The 22,780-nt window shown below is 53.1% G+C and overlaps 2 protein-coding genes across 8 annotated transcripts in view; one reads left to right on the forward strand and one right to left on the reverse strand.

The window, feature by feature from the left end:
• The window catches only part of L3mbtl2 (L3MBTL2 polycomb repressive complex 1 subunit), a 24,427-nt gene extending 14,616 nt beyond the window's left edge, over positions 1-9,811 (forward strand). The window contains exons 9-18 of one of the 4 annotated variants that reach the window (NM_001289711.1): positions 3,416-3,647; positions 4,067-4,143; positions 4,449-4,553; positions 5,339-5,486; positions 5,797-5,879; positions 6,210-6,444; positions 6,877-6,942; positions 7,707-7,817; positions 8,436-8,487; positions 9,342-9,811. In NM_001289711.1, the coding sequence (NP_001276640.1) occupies positions 3,416-3,647; positions 4,067-4,143; positions 4,449-4,553; positions 5,339-5,486; positions 5,797-5,879; positions 6,210-6,444; positions 6,877-6,942; positions 7,707-7,817; positions 8,436-8,487; positions 9,342-9,510 (1,278 nt within the window). In that variant the 3' untranslated portion in view covers positions 9,511-9,811. Of the gene's footprint in view, positions 1-3,415; positions 3,971-4,066; positions 4,144-4,448; positions 4,554-5,338; positions 5,487-5,796; positions 5,880-6,209; positions 6,445-6,876; positions 6,943-7,706; positions 7,818-8,435 lie in introns of all 4 variants that reach the window. The other 3 variants (NR_110362.1, NM_145993.5, NM_001289712.1) reach the window with 3 other exon arrangements.
• Chadl (chondroadherin-like) lies at positions 7,662-18,869 on the reverse strand. Of its 4 annotated transcripts, none has more exons than NM_001164320.1 (6): positions 18,725-18,783; positions 17,346-17,520; positions 15,030-16,739; positions 14,483-14,649; positions 13,604-13,802; positions 7,662-7,898 (listed from the first exon to the last, which is right to left on the reverse strand). In NM_001164320.1, exons 1-5 carry the CDS (start codon positions 18,730-18,732, stop codon positions 13,616-13,618), a joined length of 2,247 nt encoding a protein of 748 aa, NP_001157792.1. In that variant the 5' UTR covers positions 18,733-18,783; the 3' UTR covers positions 7,662-7,898; positions 13,604-13,615. The 4 variants fall into 4 exon arrangements, 3 of the variants coding, with proteins under 3 accessions (NP_001157792.1, XP_006520805.1, XP_030104318.1); XM_006520742.4 differs by lacking the exon at positions 18,725-18,783 and adding an exon at positions 18,011-18,169 and having other exon boundaries at positions 7,673-7,898; XR_383996.4 differs by lacking the exon at positions 14,483-14,649 and having other exon boundaries at positions 7,673-7,898; positions 18,725-18,869.
• Between the last annotated feature and the right edge of the window lie 3,911 nt (positions 18,870-22,780).

A 22,780-nucleotide genomic window follows, 5' to 3' on the forward strand; every position in this document is an offset into this window, starting at 1 on the left:
AGAAGACCTGAGGCTCACAGAACACTGTCTCCCACCTCACTGGGCCATGTCCCTGATGGTACCCGGGACACCTTGAGGTCTCTTGCCCGCGGCGTTCATGGCATCTTTAGGCGTCCCAGCAGGATTGGGGGGGGGGCGCGGCGTGGAACACTTGCTGTCGCCAGGACATGTTCTCAGAGGGGCAGCTTTCCAACTGGTTTCCCAGAGAGTAGCTTTTGAATTGTTCCTGCATGGATGCTGTGCAAGCCGACTCTGAAACAAGATGGAGTCACAGACAAGGTCCTGGGTGTGGGTCGCCTGAACTGGTAGAGAACCAGTCTCTCCCACGCTGTGCTCGGTGCACTTCACAGGAGCATTCCTTTTTTTTTTTTTTTTTTTTGCAAAGTGGAGATAGTTTTTCCTTTGAACTTCCTGGGTTTGTGTGTCTTTGGCTGTTTGTGTCTCCTGTTGGCTTTCCCATGCTCCATATTCAGCCAAGTGGAGCTTTGTCTCCTGTTTACCCCTCGTTGCATAGTTGGCATATGTAGTGATTGGGGCAACTGCTTCTTGCTCAGCCAACACTCTTACAGACAGATGATGGCAGGTGGTGCGGCCACCGGGGTTGGCACACTCACGAGAATATGGGCGTGTTCCACGTGGACCAGTCTGCAAACCTGTGCAGATTGCTCCCAGCCCATCCTGCTTTGCACTCTGGAGGGACCATGGGTAGAACTGGACTACTAGTCCCCAGTTGGGGTTAGAAGGTAACTAAAGAGAACAAGGTGCTGTCAGACAGTAGAGGGTTCCAGACAGGCTCATTGGGAGGGCACTGCCTCAGAGAAGACTTGAAGTACTGAGCTTTGACAGGGTGATCACAGCTTAGGTGTCCCCAATGAGAAGCACTGGACTGACTCTTTGCCAGACGCCTCTGAAAGCAAGGGTGGTAGGGCAGAATGGGGTGGGCTGGTAGAGAGTGCCCCAGACAGTAAGTGCACAGTATGTGTGTGGGTTGTTGTCGGTTTTGTTTTCTGAGACAGTCTCATACAGGCCAAGGTGGCTTCAAACTTTTGATGTAGGTGAGGGGTGCCTTTGAACTTTTTACATTTATTTACAGTTTGTGGGTAGAAGTGTCAAGACAGCCGGGCGTGGTGATGCACGCCTTTAATCCCAGCACTTGGGAGGCAGAGGCAGGTGGATTTCTGAGTTCGAGGTGCCAGCCTGGTCTACAAAGTGAGTTCCAGGATAGCCAGGGCTGTAAAGAGAAACCCTGTCTCGAGAAAACAAAAAAAGAAGAAGAAGAAGAGGAGGAGGAGGAGGAGGAAGAGGAGGATGAGGAAGAAGAAGAGGAAGAGAAAGAGGAAGAGGAAGAAGAGGAAGAGGAGGAAGGGGAAGAGGAGGAAGAGGAAGAGGAGGAAGGAAGAAGGAAGAAGAAAGAAGAAGAAGAAGAAGTAGTAGTCAAGACAACCGTGAGCGTCCCAGGGATTGACCTCAGGCCTTCAGGCTTGGCAGCAAAGTTCTTTTACCCACTGAACCATTTAACCATTTAGCAAGCCTAACCTTGAACTTCTTTTTTTTTTAGGGGGGGGGGTTTGAAACAGGGTTTCTCTGTATAGCCCTGGCTGACCTGGAACTCACTTTGTAGACTAGGCTGGCCTTGAACTCAGAAATACGCTTGCCTCTGCCTCCTGAGTGCTGGGATTAAAGGCATGCGCCATCACGCCCGGCTGAGCCTTGAACTTCTAATCCTTCTGCCTCTGGCTTTGAAGTGCTGAAATTACAGACAGGAACCACCAAACCCAATGCTGTAATGTTTTAGGGGTTTTGTTGTTTGAGACAGGGTCTCTTTACGTAGTACTGTCTGTCCCAGAACTTAGTATGTAGCTCAGACTGGTTTTGAACTCGCCTCTGCCTCCTGAGCGCTGGGACAACTAAAGGTATGCACTATCATGCCCAGCCCACAGTAATGTCTTTTCCTCACTGGGTCAGGCATGCCTGCATGCAGTCATTCATTCATTCTCTTGCAAACCAGACTGAATGTCTTGGCTCTGAGCTGAGAATGAGCCTTAAAAGGAATGTGTTAGAGAAGGCCAGGTAGAGGAAGTGGCTTAAGCTTTACAAGTCCAGGACTATGTCATGACAGGCCTAGGCCTGTTACTCTCCTAGATGAGCTGTTGTTACCTGTGGTTGGTGGCAGGAGGTAGTCTAGCCATGAGCTTTGGAAAGGCAAGGTCTGTCTGGTTTAGGATACTGGGTTAGCTCTTCTGTTACTGCGTTGTAATCTCTGAGTTTGCCCCCTCCAGCATGTTTAGAAACAACCCTGCTCAGCATCAGCATCTGTAGGCCCGAGCTGCTCTTTAGTCAACTGTGTCCTGATGATAAAAAGCCCGACAGCCTACCTTAGATACAGACATCCTGCTTTCTTGCACTTCGTAGACTGCTGTTCAAGTGTGCTAAGCCCTAGGAGTCACATGTGCAAACTGTTTCATGTATGTATGTGTATGCTACATATCACTGGACGAAATCTTGCATGTGCCGCCCACAGAGGACCAGAGGTAGAAGAAAGAGTTAGGTGCCAAGGGATCAGTGCAGAGCTTGTGAAAAGCCTAGGGCGGACACCAGAACTAAGTCTGCCTGTACTTTTCTAGGTCATTTGAGTTTCCTTGGTCTGAAGTAGGTTCTGGGATTTCCATCATCCTGCCTAACTGAGAACTGTAGGTCTGCCCGCTGTGCTGTTCTGAGGGATTGGGGCTCAGGCAAGACGGGAGGGCTCAGAGACCCTGAGATTTCACCACCCTTCCCTGTCCTGACCCTTAAAACAAAGATTTATGTGTATAGGTGTTTTGGCTGCATGTATGTCTGTGTCTTATACATGCTGTCCCTTGAAGGCCAGAAGAGGGCATTGGGTCCCCAGGAACTGGAGTTATAGAAGGTTGTGAGCTGCCATATAAGCCTGGAATCTAATCTGGATCCTTAGGAAGGGACATGTTTTTAACGGCTGAGTCATCTCTGCATCCCTTCTTTGCTGACCTTTTGTTTAGTTTGCTTTGGTTTTTCAAGACCAGGTTTCTCTGTGTAGCCCTGGCTGTCCTGGAACTCATTTTTTTTTTGTTTTTTTTTTTGTTTGTTTGTTTGTTTTTTCGAGACAGGGTTTCTCTGTATAGTCTTGGCTGTCCTGGAACTCACTTTGTAGACCAGGCTGGCCTCGAACTCAGAAATCCTCCTGTCTCTGCCTCCCAAGTGCTGGGATTAAAGGCATGCGCCACCACCGCTCGGCCCTGGAACTCATTTTGTAGAGCAGGCTGGCCTGAGACTCAGATCCACCTGCCTCTGCCTCCCCGGTGCTGGGATTAAAGGCCTGTGCCAGCACACTCAGCTTTTGCTGACAGCAGGGACGTGGGGTTGGTGACTGACACACTGCCTTCCTGTGCCCTTGCAGATGGTGGAAAGCATGAAGTACCCTTTCCGACAGGGCATGCGCTTAGAGGTTGTAGACAAGACTCAGGTGTCACGTACCCGCATGGCCGTGGTGGACACAGTAATCGGGGGTCGCCTCCGGCTCCTCTATGAGGATGGTGACAGTGATGACGACTTCTGGTGCCATATGTGGAGTCCCCTGATCCACCCAGTGGGTTGGTCCCGGCGTGTTGGCCACGGCATCAAGATGTCAGGTCAGTAGAACCCCTGGCTGTTGCGACTCCAGGTTCAGCCTCCCCCTAAAGATCAGCAGGACCTTTGCTGTGCCCCACAGTAGTGCGATGAAGTGGCCTGTCATTGCTACCCTGCAAGTGACAATGTTGAGGATCAGAGAGGCCAGTGACTCAGGTCACTCAGCTCAGTATGAACAGCAAAACCAAGATGTAACACAGATGGTATTGCCACTGGCCCAGAACCAGAGAGCCTGGATCCCCCATGCTGCATAGTCCGCACTACTGCTCCAGGGTCCTCTGTTTTCCCATTTAGGGAAGCAGCTGGGGCACAACTGAGAACAAAGGTAGCCTGCCTGGTCACACACTTCTGGGAGAAGCATGGGATAACCAGGGGCTGCCTTCACCTCCCTTTTCCTCCATCTTCTCCGTCATCTCCCTAGACAGACGATGTGACATGTCTCATCACCCCACCTTCCGGAAAATCTACTGTGATGCTGTACCTTACCTCTTCAAGAAGGTGAGGTACAGCCTGTGGGCACTTTCCCCTTGGCCATACTCCTTCATTGGCTTCTCTGTGGGACTGTCCCTTGCCTCTTTTGTAAGAGATTGTCCCACCGTCCTTAACATGCTGAGAACCTTTAGGAGAGTAGACTGAAGCAAGGTCCCATTGTAGCCTGGTTTGGCTTGTCACGGCCTCCTAAGTTCTGGCACCACCACACCCAGTGGGACTGTCCTTTGCCCTCTGTTGCCATCCCGGGTCTGCAGTATGAGAAGATTATCCTTTACCTTCTCCTGAATCCACAATTGCATCGTTCCGTTAAGGTCCGCGCTGTCTACACAGAAGGTGGCTGGTTCGAGGAAGGAATGAAACTAGAGGCCATTGACCCTCTGAATCTGGGCAGTATCTGTGTAGCAACCATCTGCAAGGTGAGCCTCTTCCCACTGCCAGCATGGCTGCTTAAAGGTCAGATGGCACAGGGCTGTGCTCTCACTGTATGGTCGTGGGCCTCTGACACTGGCTGCTTGTTGCCCGTAACTTCTGTATGGTAAAGGGAGACTATTCACTCCTGCTTTTTATCAGAACCTTCTTGTTAGGGTTTAGACTAAATATTTTTAAGTGTTGTCCTGTATCAGGTAGCGGCTAAATACTGCCCCCTCAAGTAGACCTTTCTGCCACTAGCCCGACCTTTGCATGCCCAGAGCCTCAGCCCAGGTTCTTGCTCCTACCTGCCACCATTGCTGAGCCTAAGGACACTCTTAATTGTCCACCTAGCCTGCTCTGTGTCCAGCCACATGCTAGCTCCATACTCAGAGCCTGGCGGCAGTAAGGCAGGTGCAGTCCTGACTGCCTCGGGTCGGCTATCTGGTGGAGAGGATACACTATCCCTCCATTCCTCAGTACTCTGCCAAACACCAAAACTGGGGTGTTTTGGCAGAAGGCAGAATTCAACGATCTGTTTGGATCCATGTCTCATGTCCAATCATAGCCACCTTGTTGGATTTGCAGTTAATGACACATGCCATCCATTTCTTTGTACCCTACCCTAGGGCTGCTTTGGTTTTGTTTTTAATTGCATTCATTTATATGTGCATAGAAGTCAGGACAGTTTTGTGGTAGCTGGTGTGTCCTTCCACTGTATGGGTTCTAGGGATCAAAACAGGTCGTGCTGGGCAGTTTTTACCCTTTGAGCCATCTTGCTGGCCCCTCCTAGGTGCTCTTGGATGGTTACCTGATGATCTGTGTGGATGGGGGGCCCTCCACGGATGGCTCCGATTGGTTCTGCTACCACGCCTCCTCCCATGCCATCTTCCCAGCCACCTTCTGCCAAAAGAATGACATTGAGCTCACACCCCCAAAAGGTGAGGCCACAGCCCGGATCCCTGATGTGTGGCACCTTGGCATGAGAGAGGGGATGGGCCTCTCTGGCCACCACTACCTTTACACTGCCTGGGCTGACCCAGCCGATCGATGTGTAGCTGGTGAACAGGACCACTCCTGTGTGTTAGGGCCATCCAGGAGCTGAGCAGCAGGACTGTTCTAGAGCAGATGTCATGCTGCAGAGAAGGATCGCTGCAGACCACGCTGGGGTTCAGCTGCGGGGTCCCTGCAGTGTGCTGCGCTGCCCTTAACCCCCTTCCTCATTCTTCTTTATCACACTCTCCCACCCAGGGTATGAGACACAGCCTTTTGCCTGGGAGACCTACTTAGAGAAGACCAAGTCAAAAGCTGCTCCAGCAAGACTCTTTAACATGGTGAGGAGACTCCAGATGCCAGTGCTGGGGTCAGCGAGTCTGGGGCGGCCAGGGGCAATTTCAACCCCCTTCTTTAAGTCTTTATTGCTGGGATCAGGAAAGCGGCTTCTAGAAAACTGTTAATGTGGATACTTGCTGGACCACAGTGTGGACCTGTCCCTTCTCCACAGAGGGGTTGGCACTTGAGAGTTTAATGGGATTGCTGCCTGAAGGAACCTCTCCCAGTGGCCCTTCTCTCTACTCCATTCCGCCAGCAGCTTCCTGCCCACCTGGACACTTGCTAAGGCCTAGAACTGGCCAGCTGGGCAACTGCTTTCTTCTCCCATCCAGGACTGCCCCAACCATGGCTTCAAGGTGGGCATGAAGCTGGAGGCTGTGGACCTGATGGAGCCCCGGCTCATCTGTGTGGCCACTGTGAAGCGGGTGGTGCATCGGCTCCTCAGCATCCACTTCGACGGCTGGGACAATGAGTATGATCAGTGGGTGGACTGCGAATCCCCGGACATCTACCCTGTCGGCTGGTGTGAGCTCACCGGCTACCAGCTCCAGCCGCCTGTGTCCGCAGGTGGGACAGGGTTGCCCAGCTCAGACAGTTCTTGAGCATGCTTCTCCGGGCTTCTCCCTTTCTGCCAGCTGCTCCTCCACATGCCCAGCGTCCTCTAGCATGAGACGGAGAAGGCTCCAGGTTGCACTAAGCAGAGTGTGTGCCCTGCCTCTTATTTTGCTCCTGGTCGTGTCTCCCTCTCCCCTGCCCTGCAGAGCACCTTCCTACATCTTGCCCGCTCTGTCCTGTGCCTGGGCCCTTGTGTACCCACCCACACCCCTCGAGCAGCCCTGGTGACGGGGGCGGATGGTATAGCTGCTCTCCTGCCACTTCCCCATCCTGTTTCAGTGTCTGGCTTCTCTCAAAAATGAGGGCCAGTGCCCTCCGATGGAGGTGCCCTGTGACCTTCCAGAACTCTCTTCTCATCTCATCTCTTGTTCTTTCAAACATTAGAACCAAACACACCTCAGAAAGGCAAGGACACCACAAAGAAGAAGAAGAAACAGTTTGGGAAGAAAAGTAAGTAAAGCGGCAAAGCCCTGAGCCCGGCCTGGCGCTGCCCACACATTGCCCCGCGCGGAACATAGTAATGGGATAGGAATGCAGTGTGTGCTGAGGAAGAGAGAAGGGGTCCCATCCTGTCCCTGCTGCTGCTTTTGCCAAGCAACCTCTAGATTGTTCTGGGGAAAGGCAGAGAGAGAGGAACCCTCCCCCTCCCAACACTCACTCCTGGACAGGAGAGGAGGGTAGGGGACAAAGTCATTCCCAACTGTCCAGTGTGAAAGGTAGTGACACAGCGCGGGCATCAAGCAGAGAAGAGGATGTTCCGCAGTGAGACAGAGCCACAGCAGGACTAGGTGTCCCAGGGTAGGAGTGGCATTTGAATTGAGCCTGTGCTGTTCAAAGTGGGGACCTGAACACGCCATGTTCCGTAAGAAATCAAGCATCACCAGGCAGTGCTGCGCACGCCGTTAGTCACAGCACTCGGGGTCAGAGGCAAGGGCCTCTCTGTGAGTTCGAGGCCAGCCTGGTCTACAGAGTGAGTTCCAGGACAGCCAGGGCTACACAGAGAAACCCTGTCTTGAAAAAAGAAGGAAAAGAAAGCAACACACAAGCTAGCTAGCATCCACACTACTTTGACCTCAGGCACCTGGCTGATAAGGGAAGGGATATTGAAAATTGGGGTCCAGGTCCACTGTGCTGGTTCCACACTGCCTGCTAGCACTAATGCTAGGTATTTTGGTTTTGTTTTTGTTTTTGTTTTTTTTTATTTTTATTCATAGGGAAAAGAATCCCATCAGCCAAGACTCGGCCCCTCAGACAGGGCTCCAAGAAACCCTTACTGGAGGACAACCTTGAGGCTTTGGGGGTCTCGGAACCAGTTCCTGATGACAGTAAGAGCCGGTGGGCTGGGTAGGGTCAGCGGTCAGGGGCAGGCTGCTCCACTCTCAGATGTGGTCTCTTTGTTTCTCTACCTGGACACAGAAGAACAGAGTCAAGCTTAAAGGAGATTTTCCAGGCACGGAATAGTTTTCAAACCACTGGACTGGAAAAAATCTCCTAACCACCCCATCTAGCTCTGAACTGAGAAGTCTCTCTCTCCAGCCATGTGTCCTGGCTTTCCCTTCCTCCCCTGCCTCTAAATACCCCCAGGCTCACTAAAGTGTGTAGCAGGGTCTCGGGTGCCAGATTTCTGGCCAGGATTTGCCTGGGGTCCTCAATCTTACTGCGGTGTATTTGGGGTATCACGTGCCATAGCACATGTAGCATCAGCAGTAATTTCAGGAGTTGTTTCTCCCTCCATAGGGTCTCCCGCAGGCTGTCAGCTTGGCTGCAAGTGCTAGTTTCTCACCAGCTGTGCCTGCAGCCTTGAGCCTTCCCTGTGGCTCCCAGCAACTTCCAAAGTCCTCTCTGAAGGAAGCTAACTTCCTCAGCAGCCTCTCATCCTACCCCCAGCCCGTCACACCTTCACACGCTCATTCCCACCTCTCTGCCTCCCTCCCTCTCCACAGTTATCGCTGTGTGTGTGAAGGAGGAGCACCAGGACATTTCCTCGCTTGACAGGTCGCCCAGTCCACAGCTGCCTCTTCCCATTGAGAGCATCAAGCAGGAGAGGAACAACTGAGACTTCCCTGGCATCAGCCTGGACCCTAACTGAAGCCAAGCATGGAGCAGAGAGGAGGCCCGGCTTTACTGCTGTGCAGTGAATGGACAGCCTGGCGTTCCAGGGCTGCCTCTGCCCTCTGGCTGGCACTCATTGCACCCTCAGCACACTGGAAAACTAGACTGGTCCCCATGGTCTACCCAGGCAAGTGGTAGAAGTAAGGTTACGGAGCAGCCGACGCTGGGTGAGGACGGAGCCACCTCCGCCCAAAATAAATTGAGGGTCATGTACCTCCTGGGGGCACCCTGCACCGCCTGATGTCCCAGGGGCCCCACTGTGGCAGGGAATTGACCAAGTAGCGGGCTCGAGAGATTTGGGTTTGGGCCTTGACCTCAGGGATAACAAGAACACTGACTTCCTTTCTGAGAGGGAACAGCTGGGAAGATGTACAGGGACCTGAGCCCCTAAGGGAGACTCGGGCCAGGCTACTTGCTGTCAGGTACAGGATCAGACAGTAGTTTGGTCCATGTAGTCGGGGAACTGCCTGAGAGAGACCATCCTTCTCTAGAGCGGGGCTTGGGCTAACTAACATTCCCTCTCCCTGCCTGGCTAGCCCAGCCACTGCTCAGCCCCTTCACAGCATCTGGCCTTTGGTTTTCTCACTTGGACACATTTTTGTTTTATTTTTGAGACAGGGTCTATGTAGTACTTGCTGTTCTGGGGCTTGGTATGCAGCCCATGCAGATTCTAAACCGGTAGGGATCCCCCTGCCTCTGCCTTCCGAGGCCTGTGCACCCAGCCCCCGGCTAGACAGTTTGGCCTGGCCCTCCAGGATCATCCTGAACAGCCCTGGGGCTCCTGCAGTGCCCCTGTGTCTGACTGGGATTTGGACTGAAGCAGTGAGGCCAGTGGCTCCCTACGGCTGTGGCTGTGCCGTGTGGCCATCTCTGGGCCTACGCCAGTCAAGTCTTGTTCATCCCTGAGGGGAGATGTGAGTGGCCAGTCATCATGGACTGGGCAGGTTCTGAGAGAAGTTGGTCTTGATCTATCCGCTAAAGATAGCCCACCCTGTGCAGAATCTAGGCCATGAAAGAGGCCTTTGCCTGCCTGCTCTCCTCAAAGGGAAGAAGATGAAAGTCCACAGTAAAAGGCAGGTTCAATTCCCAGCACCCACTCACAGCACCTGCATCGTGAGCGCCAAGGGAGCCTGGGCCTCTGGTTTCCGTGGATACAAATGTGCACATCCTTAAATGTAAATAAAAATAAAATCTTTGAAGAAAACAATGTGATGATATCAGATGAGTGGGCCTCGGCCTCTAGGAGCAGACATTGAGAGGGAGGAAGGTGGCCCAGGTGTGCCTTGAGATAGACATCTGAGCATGAGACCCCTGACAAAAGAGGGTGCAGCTGGATGTTTGCCCTCCACTCCAGGCCTGCCTGGCCCCCAGACTCCCCGTCCTTTCACAGATGAGCGGAGGGAGGCTGTGGGCTCATTGATAAAACTTGAGAGCTGGGGCTGGCCAGGCTTAGGCTGACTGCAGATTCTCGTTCAGTTAGAACAACAGAAACGGGCTCTCATACAGCCTGAGCCAACCTCAATCTCTGATCTCCCGCTTCCTGAGTTCGGGGGTAGAGATGTGCGCTACCACACCTCTATGAGACAAGTCCCTTGCTAAAGTCAAACCCACAGGGTATATATATTCTGACATGCCACTTCAGTGTCGAGTGTGAAGACAGTTACTATTCGAAGGGAAGAACAAAGACCGGCCTCCATCTCCATAACTGTATCTGTATTGTAATTAGTGGTTCTTGGAGCTCACCTGTCCCAAGTTCCAACCCTGGCACCAAGTTGGAGTAGCAGTGTTGGTGAAATTAAGAAATGCACATAACTGATGTTGCTGATGTCAAGGGGTCAGATTTGTCTTACTAGGTAGCTCAGGCTGGCCTTGAGCTCAACCTTCCCTCAGAAGAGTTGTAGGATGAAGCCGGACGGTAGTGGAGCACACCTTTAATCCCAGCACTTGGGAGGCAGAGGCAGGCGGATTTCTGAGTTTGAGGTCTACAGAGTGAGTTCCAGGACAGCCAAGGCTATACAGAGAAACCCAGTACCCAGCTTGCCCTTGGATGGGAACCAAAGGTCTTGGAGTCTTAGCATTTGAGTTCCTGGCTGGCATCATTCTTCCACATACCCTACTTCCTCCACTGGAGGCTTTCAGTGATCATTAGACCAAATCTCAACACTTCAGGAGCCCACTCTTTGCTTCTCAGCCTTCTGCAGACCCAGTCTCGACGAACCTTTCATGCTAGATTCTAGGCTACTACACACTGGGATGATAATTCTTTAAGATTTATTTATAGGAGTATTCTTGCTGTCTTCACACCTTAAGAGGGCATCAGATCCCATTACAGATGGTTGTGAGCCACCATGTGGTTGCTGGGAATTGAACTCAGGACCTCTGGAAGATCAGTCAGTGCTCTTAACCACTGAGCCATCTCTCCAGCCCACTACTTCATTTCAGATCTTGGTTTCATTCACAGATGTGAAAAAGGAAGGCTGAGGATATAAATTGTTTGCTTAGCTGCACAGGATAAGTGACAGTGGTGGTGCTGAGCCTGGGTTGATCTGCAGTCACCACCATTGCTGGGACACTCCTTAAGTATACCGTTCATGGACCACACAGCAAGCTTGCTGGGCTTCATGCAGAGTGCCAGAACACAGTGTGGCCTGGCCTCCCTCCAGGCACTGGTGCTAGGGAACAGCCCTGGAGTGCCATCATCTGTCTGCCCCGGGGGTTATGGATAATGACCTTGGCTCAGAGTATGAACTCTGAGTTGCCTAGTCCAGTCCGCACATACTTGGGAGGGGTGCATTGAATGGGTAAAGGTACTCTGCATGAAGCTGAGTACCTAAGTTTGATCCCTGGAACCCTCATAGGAGGTGGAGAAAACGACTCCCTTGGGCTATGCTCAGACCTTCTCACGCACACCAATGACACATGCACCGGTAAATGTGAAAAATATATGTAAATACAAAGAGCAAAGGTGTGCCACAGCCACCACCTGGCCCGAAGGAGGATTTGTATCCTGTAGCTTAGAGATCTTTTCTTGTGTGCGCATGCATTCATCCATGTGTGTGAACATACGTGTGTGGGAATCAGAGAACAGCACGGGTGCTAGTTCCTGCCTTCTACCTTAAGACTGTCTCTGCCTGTCTCACCACCACCTCACCTCTGTCTCTCACACAGCTCTACCTCTCCTGTGAGTGCTGGTGGAAGCCAAAGCTGTTAAGTCCCCTGAAGCTGGGGTTACAAGCATTTGTGAGCCACCTGCCCTACATGGGTGATGGGAATCAAACTTGGGTCCTCTGTAAGAGCAGTGCACGCTCTCAGACATCCCAGCCCCTGATGGGGTCTCTGTTGTTTGCTGTGAGGCCAGGGTGGCTGGCACATGGGCTTCTGGGAATCTCCTATCTCAGCCTCCCACTTCCCTGTAGGAGCGCTAGGATTGTAGACGGTCCTGCTGTGTGTCTGGCTTTTATGGGGGCTCAGGCCCTCATGCTTGTGTGGCAGGTGTGTACCCCAGACCCACAGTGAGGTATTCCTTCCCCACTCTAACCCTGCCTCCACTAGGAACAGTTTGTGGCTTAAATTATGTTTCTGTAGAAGATAGTTAAACTCCCAGTAACTCAGGACCCGACCTCTTGGAATTAGGGTCTTCTATTAAATGACAGTGATAAATTAAAGGTCACTATATGTTGAGCTGCCATCCTTAAGAAAAGGAGAAGTGTACTGACTGATGAACAGAAGGATGGAGAGTACCACACTGAAAGAGGCAGGTTAGAAAATGGCACAGGCCACCGGCCAGCAACAGCAAGATGGGCTCCTTTATTCCAGGCTGCAATTGAAAATCAGCACTTTGAGACAAAAGGATGGTCCATCTAGAGACTGCCATATCCAGGGATCCATCCCATAATTAGCCTCCAAGCAATGACACCATTGCATACACTAGCAAGCCTTTGTTGCAAGGACGGTGATATAGCTGTCCCTTGTGAGACTAGGCCGGGGCCTAGCAAACACAGAAGTGGATGCTCACAGTCAACTATTGGATGGATCACAGGGCCCCCAATGGAGGAGCTAGAGAAAGTATCCAAGGAGCTAAAAGAGATCTGCAACTCTATAGGTGGAACAACATTATGAACTAACCAGTACCTCAGAGCTCTTGACTCGAGCTGCATATGTATCAAAAGATGACCTAGTCGGCCATCACTGGAAAGAGAGGCCCATTGGTCAGGCAAACGTTATATGCCCCAGTACAGGGGAATGCCAGGGCCAAAAAATGGGAATGGGTGGGTAGGGGAGTGGGGGGGGGGGACTTTTGGGATAACATTGGAAATGTAATTGAAGAAAATACGTAATAAAAAAAAAAAGAAAAAAAAATCAGCACTTTGATTTCCAACCTCAAACCTCCAAGGACAGTCAGGCACATTGTGCTGTACCCAGTTCACAGTTCAGTCTCATGGCCACCTCGGGGGAACTAATATAAACACCACTTGATTGCCTCAAGTCTTCAAACCCAGAGTTGGGGGCGGGACACAGCCTTCTCCCCACCTTCCCAACACCTTTCTCTTTGCTCGTTTCCTCTCTGACACGGTCTCCTCCCTTTGGACTCCACACTTGGTCTTACGCGTCTGCATTGGGGCCTCCTGCATCTAGGGGCTCACCCTGCAGCAGCCTGCTCAGCCCTCAGAGTTACATCAAGGCACGTTGAGAGTTGAGGCTGGGTCAGGACCTGAATGTCCCATCAAGTGGCATCTCAGCCTGTGACTGACAGGTGGGTGGGAGGCCTGAACTCCCCCTCTCCTCCCTGAGGTCAGGATGGGAAAGGGCGGGGTCCACGCAGATGGAGTAAAAACAGAGATGGGATGAATAAGTTGTGACTTGGGACAAAAGCGTCAAGTCATGAGTATGAGGGGAAGGGCTGTTACTGCATCATGCAAGGAGACCATGGGTCACTGCCCAGCTCAAGAATCACAAGGCAGGACTGGGAAAAGTCGGGGCTCAGCTTCCCAGGGCTAACCTTGTCTGTTCCTCAATGTCGGCTGAGGCTGGGAGTTCTCCTGGCACTGCCTCTGGAGGTTGGTGTCCTCTTGGCCTTCCTGGCAGTCCAGCCTGGGCAGGCTTCAAAGACAGGAGCTGCAACCTTCACCTTCTGGCCACGGACACTGGGAGGGGTGGCACAGGTGGCACCCACCCGCAGGTTCAGCCCAGTGAGCCACCTGAGGAAGAGAGAGAGATGGGGAGCCCACTCTGGATGAATGTGGGCGAGAGTAGCCCTGAGGGAGCATGAGGAGAGCTCAAGAGCTTGGAGGCAGTGTACCAGAGGAGCAGTCTACTGCGTGCTGGCTGGCTGGCTCAGCTCCATGTCACTTCAAGCCTCTGATCCTTTCTGCATAGAAAGGAGATCAGTGCTCTCATGTCCAGGCACAGTCTGCCTCACTGGTTCTCCAGCAGCCACAACGACGTGGCTGGGCTGCTCCCCATCCCTTCACAGGACTCAGAGCCTAAACTTACTAGAGTAGTCGGCTCGCTTGCCCACAGATGCTTGTTCTATTAGAACAACAAGGACTGGGTCTCACGAAGCTCAGGCCAACTTCTGAGATTTGAACTCGTGACCTTTGGAAGAGCAGTTGCCAGCCCAGGTAGGTGGTCCTGGGTTATATAGGAAAGCAAGCTGAGCACACCTGAAATCAGTGTTCCTCCCTCATCTCTGCCTCCCAGAAGTTCCTGCCTAAAGCCCCCATCCTGGCTTTCCTTGCTGAACTATAAGTAACCTGTTAGCTAAACACCATCCCAAGGCTCAGTGGCGCACAGCCACAGTCCCTCCGAGGAGATAGCTGGGCTTGACTGGCGAGACAGCTGGTCCTGACCAGGGGTGGGAGTCCCGCCGGGGGTGTACCTGTGCAGCGGGAGCAGCTGGCAGTCACAGTGGAAAGGATTACCGCTGAGGTCGACCAGCTCCAGCCCGCTGAGCCCCAGCGGGGCAGGCAGGGACTGAAGTTGATTCTTGTGCAGGTACAAGCTCCGCAGCCCTTTTCCCAGGCCTGAGAAGGCCCTGGGAGAAATCTGCAAGGAAGAGCCCAGTCCTGTGGTGAGCCTCCACCGCAGGGTTGGGCTGTGCCAGGAGAGAGATGGAAGGCCCAAGGTGGTCTACGGTGGAGGGGTAGTCCGGAGGTTAGAACCCAGGTTGATCTTATTCCAAGTCACACAATGCCCAGGTTCTTTCAGTTAGGCCGGAACCCCACCCTTATGACGGCCAAGACTCTTAAGAGCAGGTAACTGCTCAGACTCAAGTTCTCCCATGCCTCTAGCTGCACCTGAACTCCTTAAGGGCTGAGGGGGACGTTTGGATTATCTTAGCGTTCTCATGCCCTGCCTTAAATGCTTGCCGAAGGAATGCCTCCTAGGGACGCGTGCTTGCTGCCTGCACATCAGCCAGCACCCACCTGCTCCAGGTCACTGCTATTCAGGAAGAGCTGCTGCAGCGACCGCCCCACGGGCTGAAAGGCGCCGTCTGGAAGAGCCCGGAGCGGGTTCCCCGAGAGCTGCAGCTCCTTGAGCGCCGGCAGCCCCTCCAAGGCTCCAGTCGGCACCTCTCGCAGCCGGTTTCTGTCGAGGTGCAGCTTCTCCAGCTCCCGCGCTGGACCGAGCGCCCCGGGTGAAACCTGGGTGATGTGATTGCCACTCAGGTAAAGGCAGCGCAAAGCCCGCGCTCCTGCCAGATCCCCGGGCGCCAGGCGGTCCACCGCGTTGTCCTGGAGGTGTAGCGAGACAAGGGTGGGTAGGGCCCGCAGAGCGGTCCCCGGGATCCTCAGGAAGCGGTTGTGCTCCAGGTACAGGTAGCCCAGGTTGGGGGCCCCTTCGAGGGCGGCGGCGCTCAGGCCCGAGAGCTGGTTGTGGGAGAGGTAGAGATAGAGCAGGCGGTCCAGGCCGGCCAAGGCGCCGGGCTCCAGCTCCGCGACGCCGCAGTGCTGCAGGTGCAGCGACACCAAGTGGCGCAAGCCCGGGAAGGCCGCGCGGGGCACCGAGGGGAAGTGGTTGCGCCTCAGGTCCAGGAGCTGGGTGTCGTTGGGGAAGCCGCGGGGCACGGCCTGCAGGCCGCGGCCGTCGCAAGTGCTGTGCCGGGTCTCGGCGACGCACGCGCAGGCTGGAGGGCAGGGCGTGGCCCACGCGGCCTCTCCGTGCGGGGAGCGAAGAGGAGGAGCGCGGGGACCGGCCGGCCGGTCCTCGTCCTCGTCCCCATCCCCGTCCCCCGCCGCCGCGTCGCCCGGGCAGCGCAGGTCAGAGGGCCGCAGCGTATCCAGGGCCTCGCCTCGCAGGCGCCGCGGGCCCCGGCACGCGCCATCCGAGCGCACCCGAGCGCGCACCAGCCACTCGAGCAGGGGCCGTGCGTGGCAGGCGCACCACAGCGGGTTGCCCTGCAGCCGCAGGCGGCGCAGCTGGCCGGGGACCTGTAGCGGGGGCAGGGTGGTGAGCTGGTTCCCGCGGAGGTCGAGGGTGTGCAGGCGCGGGCAGTGGGCGAAGGCCCGGGGCCCCAGGGCCTGCAGGGACCCGTGGTCCAGTGCGAGCTCCCGCAGGCCGGGCAGCGCCAGGCCGTCCTCCTCTCCCGTGTAGGTGAGCGGGTTGTGACCCAGCTCCAGCCGCGCCAGGCTGCGGGCCTGGGACAGGGCGGCCCCGGGCAGGGCCTGCAGCTCGTTGTGGTGCAGGCTGAGACGGCGCAGCGCCGGCAGGCCGGCCAGAGCCTCGGGGGCCAGGACGCTGAGCGCATTGTGAGACAGCTGCAGCCAGCGGGTGCGCAGCAGCCCCTGGAAGGCCATGGCGGGCAGGTAGACCAGGGCGTTGTGGGCCAAGTTGAGAGTGGTCAGCGAGCCCAGGGCGCCGAAGGTCCCCGGGCGCAGCTCCTCCAACATGTTCCCCTCCAGCTCCAGGCGCCTCAGCGAGCCCAGCCCGTCCAGCGCCTCCTGGGGCAGGGTGCTCAGGCGGTTGGAAGCCAGGTTGAGGAGGAGCAGGCGACCCAGGCCACGGAAGGCACCCTCGGCCACCATCTCCACCTGACAGTTCCGCAGGTCCAGATGCGTGAGGTGGGGCAGGTCCTGGAAGGCCGCTGCAGGGAGGACCTTCAGTATATTGCCCTGGAGGTCCAGCCTCTGGGTCAGCTGGGGACAGGAGAGGGGAAGGGAGAATGAGCCACATGGGCACTCGAGCCTTGGCCTCTCCCCATCATCTTTCCGAGTCTCTTTAGCCACAGAGCAGCCCTTACTGTGATCCGTTTCTTCTTGCCTTACTTACCCATTAGTTCATAACACCACCGGGCAAAAAAGTTTCTTATCCAGACACCCCCCGCCCCAGTTCACCCCAGGACCTGACACAAATACATTATTATTTGCAGGTCATCTAGGTATCTCAGCCACACGAAAAGGATTTTAAATAAATTATACTGCTATTGGCTTGTTTAGTTTATTTTTGTTGTTGCTATTTGTTGTAAACCTGGGTCTGGTTAGCTTGGACCTCACTCTGTAGACCAGGCTGGTCTTGAACTCAGAGACCTGCCTGCCTCTGCCTCCTGAGTCCTGGGGTTAAAGGTGTGTGTGTCATTGGATTTGGCCCTCACTGGTTATTTTTCTTCCCATTCAGACCTAGATAACCCAGGCTCAAGAAGCAGGAACCAGCCAGCCAGTGGTAGAGCCATTGGTGTAGCCCAGGCTCCTGCCACTCTTTCTTGCCACACTGCCAACCCATGCCAGGATTTTCCCTCTCCTGACCTCAGGGATGGTGTTTGGCACCTCGGTGAGGTTCTGGTGCCGGCAGGTAACATGCCGTCTTGAGTTGTCGCAGACACAGGTCTGTGGGCATCGCTGGGCAGCTACGTGCCAGGCTGGGCTCTGGAGCAACACCATGAACAGCAACAGCATAAAGACCCAGATGGAGCTCTGGGGCCTGGGAGAGAAGGGAGGAAGGGGCGGGGGAGAGAGAGAGACAGAGAGAAACAGACAGAGTGCTGCTGTCCATGGGGAACACCAATGCTAGTGGGCACTGAACCCCTGACCCAGGACAGCCCACTCCGGACTCAGGCCTTCATTCTCTGGGCACAGGAAAGTGCTACGGCTTGGTTCTCTTCCCTCACGTCATATGGGGGGAGGGAAGAGGAGCTTCTGTTATCAGCCCTGGTTTGGCAGCAGGAGGGAAGGCCCAGACCTAGCCCAGGTTTTAGGGTGGACTAGGAGGTCCAGATGCTGAAGAGCCTGAGAGATGCTGTCTCGGTAAAGCAGGCAGCCCAAGCCTCTGTGCCTGCTTCCCCTTTGTCCTCGTGTTACCTGAGTCCACACAGCTGACTGGCCTGTGACAGGGGAACTGAGGGCCTGAGTTATGTACTACGGGGGAGGTGGCAAGGTAGGTCTCATGTCTATTTATTGATGCACCCACCTACCTGTCCATCTCTCCACCTTGCAACTCCAGCCACTTGCCCATTTCTTCTTAGGGATGATTGTTGCCACCATGGCTCTCCTGGCCTCTTCCCACCCCTGTTCCACCCAACAGCCAGAGGGAATTTTCCAGAAACCTCCCTAGTGTCTCGCTGTCCCTGTGAGTGAAAAGTCCCAAATTCCTGGTGCCTCAAGAAGAATGTCTAGATTCTCCAACACACACCTTGAGTGGCACCACTGTTCAAACCGAGCAGCAGCGAATTCACTCAGCTCCCCCTGGTATATGCTTGGGTCGCAGGTAAGTTCTGAGCTGCCTTCCCTGATCCCACGGACCTCCCTGTAGTTGCTCCCAGGATTGTTACTGTCTGGCTTTGTCTCCTTTTAGTCCCAGAAGTCACCCCTTTCTCAGCGCTGACGGCCTTCTCTAGATTCTGGCTTGAGGGTCAGGGTAGGAAGGAGGCCTATTAGGCTGATAACTGAAGAGGAAAAAGGTTCAGGGCGAAGAGGACTGCCACAGATCCCACTTCATAAGGCTACAAAGCACTACCCCCACAGGATGCACAGGCACAGCTACCTCTGGGGTTGGTTTAGGGGCCACCTCTGGGGAACCTCAGGTACAGGAGGATCCCGTGGCTCCATAGCTGGCCTCTCAGAGGCACAAGCAGATAACTGACCCTCTCTAGCCATCTAGTTCTAACTCCCTGGGCCCCAAAACTCACCTCTCCATGCCGACTGGAACTGCCAGCCTTGTCTGGAGGCCCCACACAAGGGAAAGACCAGGGACAGTCCTTGCCTGGCCACCGGCAGTACCCACCCCCCTTTGCCCATGGGCTTGGCAGCCAGGACCGAGCTGAATGGGAAGCATTGTAAGCAGCCCAGCCGAGCTGGGGCTTCCCCAGCCTGTGGGCAGGGGGTGGGAGCAGAGGCTGGAGTTACAGGCTGCCATTGCAGCACAGGCTTAACAACGTGGCTCAGGCCTGAGTCCTTGGACTGGCCGGTGGGCATGGGTGGCGATGGAGATGGGGGGGGTGGTGTCTGGAGGAGCCTTTTGGTGGGTGAGCATCACTGGGCTCCTGTGGACTCCGCGCGACCCTAGGAAGAACTATTCAGCAACTGAAAGTTAAAAGCTAGCTCAGGAGGTTGCTGCAGGAGTTAAGGTAGGAGCCTGGAACCCAGGCACAGGGGAGCCCTTAACTCCTTCCTTTCCGTGAGCTTATGCACTCACACACACTGAAGCTGCTACACACACATAAATCTGTATCCTGCAACTATTCTCCTTCTCATGTGAACGTATTATTGAGGATATCCAAATTGGTGCCTAGCGTTATATCCACTTTCTAATGGATTATATGGTGTTTCATTCTATAAACAGACCTAAGGCGTAAACCAGGTGGTTGTGTACACCTTAGGAGATGGAACTAGAAGGGTTAAAGAACATACCAGACTTACCGGTTCATCTGAGATATTTTACATTTTTTTAGTTTTTTTTTTTTTTTAACTTTATATGTGAGTGGTCTATATGTGTAGAGTGCATTGAAGCATGGCTGGTACCCATAGAGACCAGAAGAGGGCGCCAGAGCCTCCAAAGTAGAATCACAGATATGTCAACCTCCATGTGAGGGATTTGAACCCAGGTCCTCTACAATGAGCCCCCTGTCTAGTCCTGTCTTAGATATTTTTACAGCTCCTCTTCTCCCCTCCCCTTTTTTCTGTTAGTGGAGTTAGAAATTCAAGGCCAGACTTTGGCTACATAGAAAGTTAAAGGCCAGCCTGGGATCACTGAAACCTTGTCCTGAAAATAAAAGGTAGCCGGGCGTGGTGGCACAGGCCTTTAATCCCAGCATTCGGGAGGCAGAGGCAGGCGGATTTCTGAGTTCGAGGCCAGCCTGGTCTACAAAGTGAGTTCCAGACAGCCAGGGCTACACAGAGAAACCCTGTCTCGGAAAAAAAAAAAAAAAGAAAGAAAAAGAAAAAGAAAAGGTGTATTTAAGCATGCATCTCTGGAGGATATATATGTATATATTTCAAAACTTCCAAGGCTGGATATGGTAGTACACACCTTTAGTTCCAGGAACTAACAACCAGACACAGCTACATAGTGTGACACTGTCTAAAAAACAAACCAACCCACAGACACTCTGCATCAAGAGACAGCACAGCTGGATCCCAGCAGACACTCACATACATTTCAGACCCGTGGTTCTGGTGCATGGCAGCTTTCAGTTTTCAGTGTTGTGTAATCCTGGTGTTGTGTAATCCTGGGTGGATTCAAAGTTGCTATGCATCTGAGATGGCTCTTGTCTCTGGCTCCAGCTTTGAAGTGCTGGGACAAAAGGTATGTGCCATCACCACTGAGATACGTAGTTGGTTGGTTGGTTTATTTATTTATTTAGGTTTTTGAGACAGGGTTTCTCTGTATAGCCTTGGCTGTCCTGGAACTCACTCTGTAGACCAGGCTGGTCTTGAACTCAGAAATCTGCCTGTCTCTGCCTCCCAAGTGCTGGGATTAAGGGCGTGCGCCACCACTGCCCAGCATGCCTGGGTGTATTTTAAGAATGTCTCACATAGCCCAGGCTAGCCTTCAATACACTGTAGCCAAGGAGTACTCAGAACACAAGATCCTCATCCTTTGACTCACAACGACTGGGATAAAAGGTGTATGCCTATCTCAAGGCCAGGGGGCAGGGATGTAAAAAACTAAGCCTTTCCTATTGCTACAAAATATCCAATGTATGGATGAATATACCACAAACATACTAAATGTAAGTGAGCTTAACTACTCATCTCCTCCACCTCCGTTTTATATCCAACGGAAGTCCCGTCGGCTCTGTGGCAGAGGACCTCCCTTGTATGAGCGGCTTTGCTTTGTTCAGCTTAGTCCTCTGGCGGATGCGACACTGGGTTGCTTCTACCTCTTGATTCTAGCCTGAGAATAGATCTAAAGAACTAGTGCACAGTGTTCATTTGTATCTTTGCTTTCATTTCTATGGAGTATAAGCCGGTAGTACAGCTGTTGATGAAGGGCAATCCTACGGCAATTCATTAGAATAGCTTAAAATTCATTTCTCTTGAAAAGTACGTGTGCTCTCTGGTCCAAACAATGAGTGCCATTCCATTCTTCTCTCTTCCGCTTCCTCCTCCTCCTCTTCTCCTTCTTCCTCTTCTTCCTCTTCTTCCTCCTCTTCCTTTTTTTCCTCCTCCTCCTCCTCTTCTCCTCCTTCCTCCTCCTCCTCTCTTTTCAGATGGCATCTCTATTTCATAAGCTGGCTTTAAATTCCAGAGCTCAAATCCAGGCAGTGATAGATAGCACACACCTTTACCACAGTACTCAGGAGGCAGAGACAGGAGGGTCTCTGAGTTCAAGGCCAAGCCTGGTCTACAGAGTACTACAGGGCTACACAGAGAAACCCTATTTCAAAATTATGTGTGTGGGTATGTGCATGAATGTAGGTACCCAGGGAGTTCAGAAGAGGGCACTGGATTCTCTGGAGCTAGAGTTACAGGAAGTTGTGAGTTACCTGACATGGGTGCTAGTAATGGAACTCAGGTCCTCTGTTAGAGCAGTATGCGCTTTTATTTTCTGTTTGAGAAAGGGTTTCTTCTTTGTGTAGCCCTGGCTGTCCTGGATTCACTTTGTAGACCAGGCTGGCCTTGAACTGGATATCTGCCTCCCAAAGTGTGGGGATTAAAGGTATGCACCACTTGTAAGTGGACATCTTTGTCTTGTAAAGTTTTGCCTCCTGCCCCCCCACCCCCCAGATGAAATCTTACTCTGAACACTGCAGTCTAGGCTGTTCTCAAACTCACAGCAATCTTTCTGCCTCACTCCCCAACCATGTGGATCACCACACCCAAGCAGTTCCGTTTTCTCCTTTAGGGTGTGAGCTGTGGGCCTTCTCTGGCTTTTACAACAGTAAGGTAATTTCATACCTTTCCTCGCTTGAGTATATGCAGATCAAGTGCATTCATGCAGCCATGGAGGGCAGAAGAGTGAGTTGAACCCTCTGAAATTTGACTTAAAGGCTATTGTGAGCTCCTAGGTGGGTTCTGAACCTATGCCCTCTGCAAGAGCAGTATCTATGCTTAACTTCTGAGCCCTCTCCCTAGCCCCAAATCATGTTTTTGTTTTGTTGTAAGGTTTTGAGCTGTAGGAGGCACAGAGATTTCACAGATCAGCATTAGAACAACTCTTGGGTTGTTCCTTCAAAGGAAAGGATGCTTAACCTTTTACCCACCCAGAAGGCTGGTTAATAGCCGGGTGACCTTTACACTTATCTGTGTGGCCAAGATCACGTGGGATCCTCCCCCAGACCGGTGTGAGCTTGTTTTTCTCAGCCTCTAGAACCGATCTTCTGAACGTGTCCGTGTACTTTACAGATTGTTGTCATTAAGTGTGCCTAAAATAAACTCCCCCAAAGTTTGAATCGATAGCTACTTGGTTGTGTTGAAGCAAACTGCCTTCTTGCCTCTTGCAGATTGTTCCTCTGCGGAATGGCCACAGGGGCGCTGGGAACTGAACTCGGCTTCTCTGTAAGGGTAACAAGTGTGGCTATTAACCATTTAGCCATCTCTCCAAAAGTGCATTTTTTTAAAAAATAGTTTTCAAGACCTGGTTTCTTTGTGAAGCCCTAACTGCCCTGAGTGTCCTGGAACTCTCTCTGTAGACCAGGCTGGCCTTGAACTCTCAGATCCACCTGCTTCTGTATCCTGAGTGCTGGGATTAAAGGTGTGAGCTAGCATAGCTAGGTTCATACATACATATATATATATATGTA

Source organism: Mus musculus, chromosome 15 (assembly GCF_000001635.26).
Source record: "Mus musculus strain C57BL/6J chromosome 15, GRCm38.p6 C57BL/6J".
Lineage (NCBI taxonomy): Eukaryota > Metazoa > Chordata > Mammalia > Rodentia > Muridae > Mus > Mus musculus.

What these genes read in the sequence shown, in the direction of transcription:
- Chadl (XM_006520742.4), bottom strand. Translation starts at nt 18,051, where the DNA reads ATGGGCAAGTGGCTGGAGTTGCAAGGTGGAGAGATGGACAG. An exon ending in CAAGGTGGAGAGATGGACAG is followed by an intron (nt 17,521 to 18,010) that starts GTAGGTGGGTGC and finishes CTTCTCTCCCAG; the next exon opens with GCCCCAGAGCTCCATCTGGG. An exon ending in TGCCAAACACCATCCCTGAG is followed by an intron (nt 16,740 to 17,345) that starts GTCAGGAGAGGG and finishes TCCTGTCCCCAG; the next exon opens with CTGACCCAGAGGCTGGACCT.